This window comes from Apodemus sylvaticus, chromosome 3 (genome assembly GCF_947179515.1).
Source record: "Apodemus sylvaticus chromosome 3, mApoSyl1.1, whole genome shotgun sequence".
Classification (NCBI taxonomy): domain Eukaryota; kingdom Metazoa; phylum Chordata; class Mammalia; order Rodentia; family Muridae; genus Apodemus; species Apodemus sylvaticus.
Genome location: NC_067474.1, coordinates 62,931,870 through 62,948,196, shown reverse-complemented (window position 1 = coordinate 62,948,196; position 16,327 = coordinate 62,931,870). Strand labels below are relative to the sequence as shown.

The 16,327-nt window shown below is 45.6% G+C and overlaps 1 protein-coding gene across 3 annotated transcripts; it reads left to right on the top strand.

Annotated features, from left to right (window-relative positions):
* The first annotated feature begins 243 nt into the window (after positions 1-243).
* On the top strand, positions 244-14,615 carry Pgap4 (post-GPI attachment to proteins GalNAc transferase 4). Of its 3 annotated transcripts, none has more exons than XM_052175481.1 (2): positions 244-449; positions 12,792-14,615. In XM_052175481.1, the coding sequence occupies exon 2, from the start codon at positions 12,867-12,869 to the stop codon at positions 14,076-14,078; it is 1,212 nt and encodes a 403-aa protein (XP_052031441.1). In that variant the 5' UTR covers positions 244-449; positions 12,792-12,866; the 3' UTR covers positions 14,079-14,615. The 3 variants fall into 3 exon arrangements, with proteins under 3 accessions (XP_052031441.1, XP_052031442.1, XP_052031443.1); XM_052175482.1 differs by lacking the exon at positions 244-449 and adding an exon at positions 610-883; XM_052175483.1 differs by lacking the exon at positions 244-449 and adding an exon at positions 872-924.
* Positions 14,616-16,327: the final 1,712 nt, after the last annotated feature.

Below are 16,327 nucleotides of genomic sequence, written 5' to 3'. Positions count from 1 at the left end.
TTCTACACAAACGTTTCCGCAAAACGCGAGATGCTTCATTAAAATCCATCTTTCTTGGTGTGCCCACCTGATGGAATGAAGCCTAGGCTTGTATTCCCATTATAAGAGGGACAGTCATCCTGTTCTGACTTGGGAACGATCCTGCTTTTCCCTCGATGCCCGTCAGTTGGCGCCTTTTGCCTCCCCACCCCCTCCAACCCCCACCCCCATCCAGCTTTGGGGTCTGCAGTTGCTCCGCAGCTCGCAGGTCACGTGGCCTGGCAGAGCGAGGGGAGCCCAGTGCCGGAGCGAAAGCGGGTGGAGGCGAGCCTTCCGCTACTCCCGGCGCGGCGAGGTTCTCTGCCAGGGCGCTGCCACCAATCTCGGCCAGCCTGGGCTACAGCAGCGGTGGCCTGTGTTACAGCGGCGGTGGCCCTGGCAAACCAAGACTTAGCTGACGCCTCCGCCGGGTAGGTTTCCTGTCTGGTTGCTGTCGCCTAGAGGGAGCAGTGGCCCGCGGGAGAGGGGAGTGGAGCCCCCCCAACCCCCAGGCCTGTGTCCCTCGACCTGAGCCCCCGCAGGCTGGCTCGGCCGCGGCCCCGCCCTCGGTGCGTCTGCAGCACCAGGCGGGTCGCCACGCTCTCTGACGGTCGCCGGCCAGGCCGCGTTGTCACCAGGCCGAGGGATGCAGCCCGGGACCCCTACACAGTCCGGCCGAGCAGACTGCCCGAGCGCTACCCACTAATGGCTGCCTGGGAGCGGGAGGGTGGGGTGGGTCCCTTCGCCCGTCCTCTCTGGGGCGCGTCCTCCAGCGAAGGTGACCGGAGGAAGGCGCCCCTCCCGCTCCCGGGAACGCCCGCGCCTGGAACGCCGCTGCGATGGACTCGGCAGTCTCAGCCTGAAGGTGGGGAAACTGAGGCCGGAGCGCAGAGGGGACTCCCCAAGGTCAGCGGCGGCCCTAGATGCCAAGCTGAGGGTTCTCTGTCACTATTATTTTCCCCAGAGTGAGAGTTTGGATGGATGGGTGTGTCTGAACCGTCGCGCTGGTTCTTGTGCCCAGGCGTCGCCCATGCCGCACTGCGCTCCGGAGGTGTCGTGGGGCCTGAACCCCCGCAGGTCACAGTGACCTGGCATCTCCTGCTCGGCCCTCGCTCTCCCTGCGGGACCACAACGCGGCTTCAGTGATGATCTCACCATGCGGATTATCAGCAAAATCTGCAGGTGTGGGTGTGCGCGCAATTGCATGCCGGTTTCCCCGAGAGAAATAAACCATGTAAGGGAAATAGTTGTTTTACTGGAGGATTTCTAGAGGGTCTTTATGCGCCACATAGTTTATGAGGTCAGAAGAGCAAACAAGATGCGTCTAACGCTTAATGTGATGAGAACCAGAAAAAAGAAATGGAAATGATAAGCACGAAGCAGAAAATGAAAAGGCAAAATATAAACAAAACTATATCTTTTAGATTGTTGAGATTCTCTGTTTAGCTTTACATTTTTATACATTTGAAGTTTATATTAATAATGTAGTTATTATTAATAATGTAGTTATATTAATAAATGGTATGTAGTTTTAATTTGCTTGTCTTTACCCATAGGAGCCCATAACTAATTATCTGTGTTTGTCTTGTGCATTTATATGGGTAGAACAGTAATTCTTTTCCTCATATTATAATCGGAGTACATTCGCTTGTAGTTTTTCTAATTATAATTCAAAACACTCTTTAAAATACTTCAATTATTTTTTAATGTGTTGGTAGTAATCTATCAATTTGTCAAAACTTTGAACTATTTGAACAATTAAATGGTGCATTTTGTTGTAATAAAATGTGCCCCAATAAAGTTGTTTTTAGACAAGATTGGGGGCATTGAGGGTAGTATGACTGTAGACCAAAGTTGTCTTTAATAGCCAGGAGAATTATATTGGGTCGTGAGAAAAAATAGGCTTAATAGGATAATAAAACACGGTATAAAGTCTCAGTAATTCAAGTAACAAGAGCCATGGCTTCAAAATACACACTGGCATGGTGGCCCAGGCTGGCAATCCTAGTGCTAGGGAGGTGGGGTAAGAGAATCTGTAGTTTGGGGTCAGTCTGAGCTTCATAGCAAGACCTCGTCTCAGTATAATAAATAAGAATTAATATAACAACAATAATAAAAAGGGACACATATACAAAATATAAGGTATCTAATGCACCATAAATGTAACAATTTAAATTAGGGATTAAAGGGATTTAGGCTGTCTTTCTGCCCTGCCCACCGTCCACGTGTCTGGCACAAGACCCATTGCTGAGTGAAATTTTGAGTACAGGTCGTTGAGGTCATACATGTTCTTTGCAGGCAGGTAGAAATCCAGTGGGACCCATGCCTCTCAGCTCACTTTCATTAAATGATGTTCCCTGTATAAAATAAAAATGGTCATACTATGTGCATTTTCTATCATTCAAATCAACATGGCTGCCCTTCTCATCCCGTTTATCACCCATCCCTTTCTATTATGATCGGAATTTAAGGGAGATATTCTTACTGGTTCTAGGTAGCATCCATCGTCATTTCTGTCAGGAGTATCACTTGCTAGTCCCTATCAAAGGGTATGCCTTGCTATTACCTTGTAAGATTTACCAGTTTCCATGCAAATGCTCATTTATTGAAACCATATTGTTTCTTTTTGAAGTAAACTGAATTGAGATTGTGTTAATTCTCAAAACTTGTTTTAGGAAAAAAAGACTGTTTCTCTATTAACTGAGACTTTCCGGTAGAAAAGTGTTCTTTTATTGCATTTACTAGTGACTTTTGAAGTATTTTTTAGTATAATTTTATGTGTATAGTCTGTCCATGTCTCCAAATTATGTGTGGGTATTTCATTTTTATTCTAAATGCATTTCTTTCCACTTTACCTGAGGTGTTTAAAATTCCATTAGTGAAATTTGATCAATGGGATGAAATTATTTAGTTTTTGTGTTTTTTAAATACATAGTGTGTATGTCTCTTCAGAGGTAACCAGCGGCACCATGTATTGTTTTATGCTGTTACCTACAGTATCTTAAAAGTACTTCTTACTATTTCTGATGGTTTTTCATTTTACTTTCTTGGGCTCAGAAGCGTACATGCTGGGTAAGAGCAGGGATCCTGGATTTACCTCATTCCAAAATCTTTGTTAACCACTGCAAGTTTATTCTGCCTTAGCTGGCCCACCTACAAAGTGAACTTAATAACTATCATAGTCTTTTTTTTATGCAGATCCACTCAATGCTTAGAGTACCCGTCACATAAATGCTGGGCAAAGTTAGAAGTAGGCTGTTCTCTGCCCAGTATGTGATTTAGCAATTCGTTACTCCCAGTTTTATAGAGAGAATAAAGGGCCACAGGGGCCAAAAGACTTCCTGGGATCTTTTATTTTCTCAGCAGTCATTAAATCGCTTCTTGGCATAGAGTACTTACTGTGCGGGGCCTGTGAGACATATCAGAGGTAAATTACTCGGATCCAGTAAGAAGGGACTTTAAAGGGCTGTGAGGAGAGACACGAAAGGCAGCAGGCAACATGGGCAGCGTGTGCTTTGAATTTCCTGCTGATGGTTTGCTAGAATCTATTTTTCCACCTAAGTGGGATTTAATCATATTTCTATTTGAGAGCCAATTGGTCCAAATGGATTCGAGGGTCTAGCACACCCTGGAAAGCACAGTGAGGATGTAGCAGATACCTGTAAGTAGATATTCTTTCTACTCTACCTCGGGGTTCATATCTGTGGATTCAACTAACTGCAGATCGAAAATGATCCAAGATATGAAATTTTTGTTGTTTTCTTCCCTAAATAATAAAACAGGTTTGTATTAATTTTTGTTGTTATTCTTCCCTAAATAATAAAAAAAAACCCAGCATTTTGCATTCTGGCCGGTATTATAGATAAATTAATGTATTTAAGAAGTGCATACCTAGCATATAAAGACTGTGGCAATTTATATAAAGAATCTAAGCATCTTCAGATTTTGGTATTCCGAGGGGTGGGGAGTTCTAGAACCAATCCACCTTGGATCCCAAGGGACAGTTGTACAATCTAAAGTAGAAAGTGACAGCTAAATGCTCTGAGGAAAGTCCTAATACGTGTAAGAAAAAAGTGCTCAGTTCTGTTGGGGAAACCAGACTGTTGTTTAGAAGGGCTGTGTACCTCTTGATCTGCTTTTCCATGGTCAAGTTGTGTGTGTAAGGAGCGTGCTGTTGCATAGACTGTCAGAGCTGAATTCTGGGGGGGGGGGAGGTCTTGGCAAATCTGGACTGTCTTCTGAAGATAGAGGGGAACTGTTATCTGCCGGTTCTATAGAAAAGAGTGCTGTTCTAACTGTGCTTCAGAGGGTCAGGTGGGAATGGACACTGGTACCATAGTTTACAGCATCCTGTCCCACGCCTGAGGAAGGACTTCCTAAACGGTGTCTCCGTCGTGAGATTTTTTTAAAATTGGTTTTTAAGTTAGTATACAGAGCATAGTTATGGAACTTTCAAAATACTTAATTCTTATTTGACCTCTCCATTCCTGGCCCTCTGCTCCCGCTACTGCGCCCCTTCCTTTCCCCACTAGCTCTTTCTCTTTTCATGTGACATATCTCCATTATCCTCCTTTCCCTTCCCCCTAAGATCTCTACATCTCTTCAGGTTTTCTTTCTAATCTTATAACTTACACACACACACACACACACACACACACGTGCATGCATATACATATATACACCACACACTCATACTCTCATACAGAAATATTAAAGTATAGGATCAGCATACAAAAGAAAACATGAGTTTTGTTCAGCTGCCTGTACTCCACTGTTGTTGCTGTTCTTGGTGGTCATCACATGGCACGGGCATTTCCAAAACGCTGCTATTTTCCACTGTAATTAGGCTTCACCAATAGCCTCTCATAGGCTGTCTTCATGGTGACAAACCTCTTCAAGTCCTGGGCCATCAATTGCAACTGAGGCTGCACCTTCATCAATGGCCTTCCATGGCCTCTCACTGTGCCAAGAGCCTCAGCTGCTCTTCATGACCCTTTCACGCCTTCAAAACCAGTACCATCTGGGTGACGCTTACATAGTACCAAGTCCAGCCACAGCACAAAATACAACTGTGGCTATCTCTGGAACACACTCTCTGTGCTCTCAGAAAACACTTCCAAGAAAATTTCATCTCAGTGATGCTGGTCTCTTCTTAATCACCGCTAATTTCTTAGCTCCAGCTAACCAGCATCAATAGTCCCAGTAACACAAAGGTTTGCTTTAGTGGTTTTGGTATCTTGTTACTCACAGCTGATTTTTCAGCCCCAGCTAACCAAAACTACAGGATCTTCACAATCAAAACATGGCCACTGTAAAAGTCTTTAATCTTCCCTCTGAAATTTCACAAGCCAGGCCTCCATCTTCTGCACTATTCATAATATTGTCTTCCAAGCTCCTACAGAACTTTCCACAGCTTTTCTAGCGCTAACTTCCAAAGTCCTTCCACAGTCCTCCCCAAAACATGATCAGGTTGTCACAGGAATACCCCACTAAGACACCAATTTGTCTTAGTCAGGGTTTCTATTCCTGCACAAACATCATGACCAAGAAGCAAGTTGGGGAGGAAAGGGTTTATTAAGCTTAAACTTCCACGTTGCAGTTCATCACAAAAGGAAGTCAGGACTGGAACTCAAGCAGGTCAGGAAGCAGGAACTGATGCAGAGGCCATGGAGGGATGTTTCTTACTGGCTTACTTCCCCTGGCTTGCTCAGCCTGCTCTCTTATAGAACCCAAGAGCACCAGCCCAAAGCTGGTACCACCCACAAGGGGCCCTCCCCACTTGATCACTAATTGAGAAAATGCCCCACAGCTGGATCTCATGGAGGCACTTCCCCAACTGAAGCTCCTTTCTCTGTGATAACTCCAGCCTGTGTCAAGTTGACACACAAAACTAGCCAGTACAATGGTGCTACTTGTATTTGTTTCCAGGGATGAACATTTAATATTGGCTAACCAGTCTGTGTATTCTTCCCTGGGGAAGACTCTTTCCCCTGCTATTCGCATTCCTTAGTTGCCTGTAGTTCTTTGTTTGGGATTTAGGTCTAGAGAACTTTCCCTGGTCCGTGTTGGCATGTAAGTGGCTCTCCTTGTTTAGCCTATGGCTGGGCAGAGTTGTTGGTGAGACTTCATGGCTGTAACTTCTGATGCTATGTGGAGCACAGTCTCAAAGCAAAGTTCCTGATCCTCTGGCTCTCACAATTTTTTTTCTGCCTCCTCTTCCACAATGTTGCCTGAGCCTTAGGTGTGGGAATTATTTTGTAGGTGTATCCCTTGGGACTGGGCACCACAACCTGGCATTTTAATTGGCTGTGGCTTTCTGTAATAGTCTCCTTCTGTCAAAAAGGGAAGTTTTCTTGATGAGGGGTGAAGACTATACTTATCTGTGGGGGTTAAAGACAAATATTTAGAGTGTAGCTAGGTATTATGATGATTTAGTTAAGTGGTAGTTGTAGGTTCTTATCTGATGCTGAGAGTTCACTAGTTATTTTACCCACCTTCTGTATTTATTTCCCTCACTTCCCTAATTAATGCCCCACTGTTTTACCCATTTACCCATTCAGGGCATTTGTACCTTGCTCTTCCCCTCTCTGTGTCTCTCCCAACTCGCTACCCCAGCTGTGCTCCCTCTTTGTTGGTTTCTCCAGGACATACACTAACATTTGAAGTCTTAGAGCTCAGAGCCTCAGGCGAGAGAGAACACAGGATGTCTGTCTTTCTAGGGGATTACCTCACCCATATGATCTTTTCTAGTTCCATCCATTTACCTGCAAAGTTCATGGTGTCATTTTCATTTACAGCTGAACAGTATTCATAGTGTGTGTGTGTGTGTGTGTGTGTGTGTGTACCACATTATTCACTCTGCCTTTGGTGACTGGAGAACATTTCATTTTTCGCCCATTTTCTAGATGTTGTGAATAGAGGAACAGTGAACATGCTGTGTAGTCCTTTGAGCACAAGCCATGGAGTGGTATAGCTGGGTCATGTAGTAGAATTTACTTTTAGCTTTTATGAGTGTTCTCCATGCAAGTTTCTATAATATCTGCACCAGTTTGCAACCCCACCTGAAGAGAAAGATGGCTCCTTTCCCCTACACTCTCTCCAGCATTGTTGTTGGTTCTTTTGTTGATCTTTATTCTGATTAGAGTAAGGTGTAATCTCAAAGTTGTTTTGATTTGCAGTTCCCTAATTGTTTTTTTTTTTTTTTTTAAGGTATTCCTCAACCATTTTCCTTCTTTTGAGTGCTGTCTGTTCAGGTCCCAGATCCTGGAATTGAGAAGTTGGAACCTGCCAGGTTCTTAGATTCTGATGCCTGGGAAAGTGGTGGTGTCTTTCAATGAAGGAAGGTGGACTTGGGGGAGGGGAATAGACAGTTCGCAAATTCTTACTTCCTGACACAGAGTGTGGTGTCCTGTTTCCCAAAGCCCCTTGGTTCCTTAGATAAAACACACTATTTGCTGTCACACTATGTTCATAGAAGTCCTAATGCATGCTTCTTTCCCAGTGTCTTTATTCTTTGTTTTCTGAGTCCTACACTCAAGATGTGGGGATAGGTGGAATCCAATTTAGGAAATGGCTGGCCGTTGCCTCCTTAGAACTGAAACAGGTGTTACCTGCTGACTCAGAAAACCAGTCAGACCACAATGTCAAAGGAGTGTGAGCCTCAGCGATAAGATAGGTGAGTATGGACTTCTGGAGAAAGGTGTCAGGAATCATCTAGACCAACCTTCCTAATGCTGCAACCTTTTAATATAGTTCCTCATGTTATGGTGACCCACCAACCATAAAATTATTTTTGTTGCTGCTTCATAACTGTCATTTTGCTATTGCTACGAATCATAATGTAAATATATGGTATGCAGGATATCTGATATGTGACCCCAATGGGGTGGCTACCCTACAGGTTGAGTGCCGCTGATCCCGATACAGCCTTCTTCTGTCATCTGCTTCCACTTGTGTAGACATAGCTCACATCTGCCTCCATTCGTAGGCTGGGAGAAAGAATTCTGTCCCTCAAACTGTGAATGAAAACAATCCTATGTATTTAAGTTCAGTTCCTCTAGGCCAGCTATGTTAAACTCTATCAGGAAAGCACAATAAACAGTGGGTGGGGAGGGGACACCACACCCCACTGTGCCCCAAAAGATAACAAGAGCATACTCTTGAATGCCTATATAACCTATGGAGTTTTGCTAAGCCAGTCATCCAATCATTATGTTCCCATTTTCTACAGCCACAGTGAGTGTGCATGTTTGCAGAGTTCAGATGGTCAACTGTATTTTCTTTTCTTCTTCTCATTAAGGCCATGATGTGTGTCTCCCTGACCACTGACTTCAGGCGTTTAGTGCCCTCTTTCTGTTTCTGTGCATGTTCTATTGAATTTGGAGAGTAATTATGTGACATGGTCCATGTGTATGATCAAGTAGCTCTGAGAGCTAGTTTTGACTTTGCATTTCTCTTTTTACTCTGTCACAAACCAGTAAGGTCAATGAAAAAGGGGCAGGCTTACCTGTCCATTCTAGAATGTACACAAGAAAGTGAGGTAGTTATCCTTGATCGGCAAGTAATGAGGAGAAGCTGCATGCTTGGAAAAACAGAAAGAAAGAAAGAAAGAAAGAAAGAAAGAAAGAAAGAAAGAAAGAAAGAAAGAAAGAAAGAAATCTCTCTCCCTTTCCCCTCCCCCTTCCTCCCTCTCCTCTTCCTCTCTCTCCTGTCCCTCTCTTGTTTTCCTTCCTCCTCCTCCTCTTCCCTTCCCTTCTCTGCAGCTGTCTGTCTCTGTCTCTTCCTCACTTCCCTTCTAACTCTCTTCCCTCATGTAAAGAACATTGAAAGTAATTTAAAAGAACCATAGAAGTGGGGCAGTGGTGACACACGCCTTTAATCCCAGCACTTGGGAAGCAGAGGCAGGTGCATTTCTGAGTTCAAGACCAGCCTGGTCTACAAAGTGAGTTCCAGGACAGCCAGGGCTATATAGCGAAACTCTGTCTTGAAAACCAAAAACCAAGCCCCCCCCCGCCCCCCCCAAAAAACCCAAAATATAAAGAACCCTAGAATCGAATCATGTTTAATAGCCACATTATAGGCATTTGCTGTCATGTGGTTTTTATTTCTTCAGAATATTCAGAATAAAGATATCCACTGCTTCTTGTTTATAGTCATATATACCTGAAGTGTTTGTAACTCCACATATGAAAACAGAAACATCTAAACACCTTAGTTCTTACAAACCACTGAACTTTGGGGATCATTTCTGAAGGATCATCTGACACTTCAGTTCCCCATGGTTGTGGGCAAAAGCTTATCTCTGTGAGGGTTTGGGGATTTCTTTGAGAAGATTGTGGGAACCTTTCTTTTTCTGAGGGTTTAGAAATCCACCTAGGGTCTTTGTTTGATTGTGAGCTTCCCTCGCCCCTTGCTTGGCAGAAGAGTTTTCCCGATCCTTTTGCTTTGGCCAGTGGATGGCATGAGTAGACTTGTTGTGCAGCAGACCAGCAAGGATGCATATTTGACTCTGCCTTAGCTTCTAACTGACCCAAGAGACCAGGCCTGGTAGCCATTTCCCTGCACTTTGACCCATAAGGAGAAGCACATTGGGTGCCTGCCTCCAACCTGCCCTCTGTACTTGAATCCAACAAGGCCACCACTATCAACAGCCCTGTGTATGAAGATGCTAGGTCATTACTGTCAATCATAAAGGTTTGTGGCCGTCTGTCCACCCCAGTAGAGGCTTATCACTGCAAGTAGAGACCCTAGGCACTGCCAATGAGCCCCTCTTCTTCCCTGAGCATCTGTAGAATGATAGCCACCCTACTACACACACACACACACACACACACACACACACACACACACACACACTATTTCCTACAGTGTGGAAAATTCCTGGGATTAAAGGTCCTCTTTATGTCAACACGAACACTCCCATTTCTGTGCCACCTGCCGTACCGTCATAAGCCATAGCATTTATTGTACACCTGGCATTTTCCAAGCTGATTGTTTTATCTTGTTGCCTTTGCATTTAATTCCATCCTCTAGATGGTCTTGTCCCCTTGGATAATAACCAGGACAGAAAGAATAATGGGTGCAGGAAACCACCCAAAGGGTCCTATTCCCAGAGCTTCTGAACTAGAGGCATGGGATCATCCCAGTTCCAACACTGGGTGTCCAGCAATAGTGATGAGAGACTACTGAGGCCAGGTGAGGTACCAGTCTGTGATGTACTAAAACTCTGTGGACTTCAGCAGATCAGAGGGATAAAGAACAAGTCTGTAGTATTGTGATGTTCACAAACCACCAAGCCTGGGCCATGTGCTACCAAAATCTCTGTGCTTCTTTTCCTTTTCGGCTGTTCTCTGGGTCTCTTGACATTACTAATCTCCTAGACTCACATCTGCATTCCCAGGACCACTGTCTTCTGTTGCAGACTTGTCTCTACTTCGAAATGTGTCACAACATAGAAGAGAGCTCTTTGGTGTTCTACATGACTGTAGTGGGCAGGTCAGAGTAACTACCTTACAGAAAAAGTCCAAAAATCATGACTGGCTGGATGCAATGGTCTACAGGTAGCTCAACACTAAGAAGCGTTGGTGTGAGGACAAGAGAGGTGAGCACTTGGAGCAGACTCTCCTCTAGATTCATAGAGGTGCTCCACTCATCTCACGCCTTCTTGGCACACCCTAGTCATATGACCCTTATCCTGAAGGGCGGCAGCCAGGAAATGAAGTTCAGTGTGACTGCTAAAGGTAGAATGCAGATATGGGAGAGGTAGCAGACAATGCAGGTGGACCTCATGACACATGGAGAGAACCCTCATCACTTACAAGCTAGACCATTTTCTTTCAAGTGGCTACAAATGCTGCTGAGGCAAGAGTATGCTTTGATGCTATAGCTCTCAGTTAGTTTTGCCTTAAGCCTACTGCTCGTACACTAGCTTTATTACTTTTAATTTTGTTGTTTGGTGTGATTCTGTTTTCCATCAGAATGTTAGAATTTCTTGCTCCTCAAATATTACTTGAATTTGAACATTAGTTTTTATTTTTTTCAGTGTGTGTGGGGAGGGTGCATGCACATACACAGCTTGTGTAGGTGCACATGTGTATGTGTGCATGCACATGTGCAGTCTGTGTAGTGCACATGTGTGTGTGCATGCACATGTGCAGTCTGTGTGGTGCACATGTGTGTGTGCATGCACATGCACAGTTTGTGTAGGTGCACATGTGTGATTGTACATGTGCCTGTGGAGGCTAAAAATGAACCTCAAATGTCTCAGGCAAGTCAACCTTGCTTCTTTCCCTTTTGATGTGTGTTTATGTGTTTTCATGTTCATGTATATGAATGTGCCATGGGGGATTGCACAGGTCAGAGGACAAACCTTTAATATCAGATCTTCCCTTCTGTCTTGTTTGAGATGGTCTCCCAGCTGCCCACAGCAGAGCCAGCTTGCTGGCCCCAAGCTCTCAGGAATTCTTTCTGTGCCTTCCATCTTCCCAGAGGCATACTGGCATTATAAGCAAATGCCACTGGGGCTAGCTTTTATGTGGGACCTGGGGATTTGAACTCAGGTTTTTGTGCTTATAACAGCAGACATTCTTTTCTATGAAACCACCTTTCCAGCCTCTAACCTTGCCTTTAAACTAGGATCTCTGCACTGCAGGGGAATTTGACCAGCAGGCTAAGCTGGCCAGCCAGTGAGCTCTTGGGTCTGCTCTCTCCACTCCTCTGCTTGTGGTAGGCTTATAAGGATGCACTTCTGCATACGGTTCTGAGGAGAGGCTAGTCTTCAGGTTCAGACTGGGATTCTCTGTTTGCAGAGCAAGACTCTTGGCTTCATGGGACATATTTTAATGACATTTTTATTCTGTGTAATTTTTCTCTGGCATATTTGTTAATATCTGTAGTAAATTCACAAGACAGTTTATTTTTATTTTAGAGCCAAGAAATCCAGGATCTGGAGAGGTGATGTGACTTCCTACCAACTGAGTAGCAGATCTGGGGTTCACACCTCACATTCATTTTCTGAGGCATCATGTTCCCAAGACATTCCTTTCTGGACCAGGGCGTTCCTTCCTCTGCTTACCCTACCCACCTTGCTGAAAAGCCCCATTATAGGTTCTCCGTGGGGCTGTTTCTGCTCTCTGTCAAAGTCCACAATTTGCTTGCTTACTTTCTCCTATTGGTCCTAATGATAGTCCTATCAAAAGAAATCAGGAGGACAATCAGACTTAAATGATTAGATATGAGATTAGAGAAAGCAAAGATGACATTTAAATAAAAAGCACCACCACGTATTCCTCCTGCCCCCGGCCCCCCAACACTGTTGGGATACGCAGAAAAGATCTCAGAAATCACTCAGTCAATTACTGTGCGTTTATGCTGCAGCTTACTCTAGCTATGCCATTTCTTCTGTGTTGAGCCTTGGGTTTTTTATTTTCCATTGGTTGGTTTTATTTTGTGAGCCTATCTTAAGACCCATGTCTTTGTAGCAAGTGAACCAAATCATAGTTTTATTTACTAGTTATTTTGTGACCTACTGTGAAGCTAATATCACATCTTTAGGCATGGCGAGTTGGTTGAATGCACTGGGTACCTCTAATCATAAACAGGGTGAGCGTGACAAGGCTCACTGGTGGACAGAATGCGAGGAAACAATCACTGCAGAAAATTCTTTTCAAGTCGCTGCATGACCTTGAACTTGGAACTTCTGATTCAATGTGTGCTGGGCTGCAATGTTGGAAGTTTTTCAAGTATCATTTTCTGATTCTGCTTTTTCTCTTTAGGTTTGACTACATAATTCTGGCCTGAGACTCAGGATGGTTTGTTCTCGGGACCAGACATGACCAAAAGTTGATGCCATGACCACGTCAACCTCTCCAGCTGCCATGCTTCTCCGGAGGCTCCGGCGACTCTCCTGGGGCAGCACGGCTGTGCAGCTCTTCATTCTAACCGTGGTGACATTCGGCTTACTGGCCCCTCTGGCCTGCCACCGGCTGCTGCACTCCTACTTCTATCTGCGCCACTGGCATCTAAACCAGATGAGCCAGGACTTCCTGCAGCAGAGCCTGAAGGAGGGGGAGGCTGCCCTCCACTACTTTGAAGAGCTGCCCTCTGCCAATGGGTCTGTGCCCATCGTCTGGCAGGCTACTCCGCGCCCCTGGCTGGTGATCACCATAATCACAGTAGATAGGCAGCCGGGCTTTCACTACGTCTTACAGGTCGTGTCCCAGTTCCACCGGCTTCTGCAGCAGTGCGGCCCCCAGTGTGAGGGGTACCAGCTCTTCCTGTGCAATGTGGAACGGAGTGTGAGCCATTTTGATGCTAAGCTGCTCTCTAAGTATGTCCCTGTGGCCAACCGCTACGAGGGCACTGAAGATGATTACGGTGATGACCCTTCAACTAACTCCTTTGAGAAAGAAAAGCAAGACTATGTGTATTGCCTGGAGTCATCGCTGCAGACCTACAATCCAGACTATGTCCTGATGGTGGAGGATGATGCGATCCCAGAAGAACAGATCTTCCCAGTACTGGAGCACCTACTGCGTGCTCGTTTCTCAGAGCCACACCTCCAAGACGCCCTGTATCTAAAGCTCTATCACCCAGAGAGGCTGCAGCACTACATCAACCCAGAGCCTATGCGGATCCTGGAGTGGGTTGGTGTGGGCATGCTGCTGGGACCTGTGCTAACCTGGATATACATGAAGTTTGCCTGCCGCCCCGGCTTCAGTTGGCCTGTCATGCTTTTCTTCTGTCTGTACAGCATGGGGCTGGTGGAACTGGTAGGCCGACACTATTTCCTGGAACTGCGACGCCTGAGTCCCTCCTTGTACAGTGTGGTTCCCGCCTCTCAGTGTTGCACCCCGGCGATGCTCTTCCCTGCGCCTGCGGCCCGCAGGACCCTCACCTACCTGTCCCAGGTGTACTGCCACAAGGGCTTTGGCAAAGACATGGCACTGTACTCTCTGCTGAGAGCCAAGGGGGAGCGGGCCTATGTGGTGGAGCCAAACCTTGTGAAACACATTGGGCTCTTCTCCAGCCTACGGTACAATTTTCATCCCAGCCTACTCTAGGAGTGCCGAGAAATGCTTTTCTGCCATTCGCTATTTCCGGGAGAGGCACACACTGAACTCTTTGTTTAGACGTGGTTGCTTGCACATATTTCATTGTTCATCGTTGCTAGGTGTGAAGGCACTGGGACAGGGGAGGAATGCATCCAAGTGAAAAGCCCTGACTGGTAGTCCTTCAGCAGAAGCAGCAGTTTGCCACAGGTCTGGATCTCTGTCCCTCTACACAGCCACTCTGCCTCACGCAGTCTGCCCCGCTCGGCTCAGAGGACGAGTGCCAGTGACAGTTATCTTCTCTGTGTCCGAGAGCTCTGCCTCATGACCGAGCCCATGACTGCCAAAAATCTCGTGCACTGTGGTGTTACGACTTGAATTAGGATTTTAGGGGTAGAGTATGGTGAACAGTGGGATGCTTTTGAATGGGTTCCTTTCTCACGGTAAAAGAATGGATGTGTGCTTAGAATATATGCTCAAAGACGGCAGGACCATGTTGCAGTATTCTACTTGTTTTCCTTGACCTGGTGTAATAAAAGTGTCAAAGTTCTGCTGTGTTGGTTGTCTTGGAGGCAGTGATCTGGTTCTTCTGTTACCAGTGTACAGTATACAGTGGTGTGTACAGTGACTTCTCTTCCCAGTACCTGTCGTGTACTCAGAGAATGCTATGGACAAGGGCTTTAAGCCACAGCAGAATCTACGTGCACTTCCTGAACAACCCAAGTCTAGCTGCTTCCGTTAAATATAAAATTAACGTTGAACATTTCTGTCATAGTGTGATTCCTTGGCAGGTGGATATTTCAGAAGGAGACAGAAGAGTGACCTTCATACTAAGAGCATAGCCTTCTCCCTGCATTTGTTGACTAAAGTTCAGCCCTCATTTCATTTTATACTGGTGTCATTATAGCATAGAAGACAAAGTATGGTCTGCGAAGTGAAAACCTCGCTTGTATGTTCATGGTTTGAGGGATACACGTGTAAGACAATATTTTTACATTTAAAATGCTCTAATTGTATGTGGGAGGTGGGGCATTCATGTGGATGGGAATATGTTCGTCTATCTGCAGTTGTTTGAAGGCCGGAGGCTGACATCTGGTGTCTTCTTCAGTTGTTCTCTGCTGACAGAAGGCCTCACTGAACATAAAATTCACCAGTTTGTGCTAGGCTGACTAAGCAGCAAGCTCCAGACAATCCCCTGCCTCTGCTTCCCCACTACACTGTTGTGGATGTGTGCCATTCTGCCTGCGTGCTGCGGAACAAACTCAGATCCGCATCCGTTTTTTTTCTCCTTTTTTTTTATTAGATATTTTCTTTATTTACATTTCAAATGTTATCCCCTTTCCTGGTTTCCTCTCCGAAAACCCTCTATCCCCTCCCCGTTCCCCCTGCTCCCCGACCCACCCACTCCAGCTTCCCTGTCCTGGCATTCCCCTACACTGAGACATCGGGCCTTCCCAAGACCAACGGCCTCTCCTCCCTTAATCCTCATCCTTATGAGGCACGTGCTTTATCGACTGAGCCATCTGCCTAGCCCACAGGTGTGTGTTTTAGTAAGATATTTGTGATCCTGTTTAATGGGGACATAGGGCATGTGGCTTTTACCTGCAGAGTAGCTGTTTGAGCCCAACCACTGCTAAAAATAGACTGGCTTTTCATTGTGGCTTCTAAGGATTTACAGTTCAGCTTACATCTGGCCCCGCCTCCAATCAAACAAAACCTAGTTGTCCATTCTGGAAACTAGCTAAGACTCCTGTTGAACTTATTCCAGGACTAACTTCTGAAACTTCCTTCTCTTGAGTCTTACAAACAGATGTCCCCAGATAATAGTTACTAAACTAGCAGCCAGCAACTCTCTTCATGAGGATGGACAATTATATTAGAAGTTAAGCTGTTTGACCTGGGAGGCCCTTCTAGTGCATGACAAATACAGAGAGGGCCACTCTCAGCCAGCCATTGAACTGAGCATGGGATCCCCAATGGAGGAGCTAGAGAAAGGACTCAAGGAGCTGAAGGGGTTTGCAGTGCCATAGGAGGAACAACAATATGAACCAACTAGTACACCCAGAGCTCCCAGGGACTAAACCATCAACCAAAGAGTACACATGGAGTTTACCCATGGCTCCAGGTGCACAGGCAGCAGAGGATGGCCTTGTTGGACATCAAAGGGAGGAGAGGCCTGAAGTTTGGGGGAAGGCTCCATACAGAGTAAAGGACTACCAGGATGAGGGAGAGGGTTGATTGGGAAACGGGGAAGGGAGATG

Excerpts from the sequence above, each read along its gene's own strand:
- Pgap4 (XM_052175481.1), top strand. The coding sequence starts at position 12,867 with ATGACCACGTCAACCTCTCCAGCTGCCATGCTTCTCCGGAGGCTCCGG.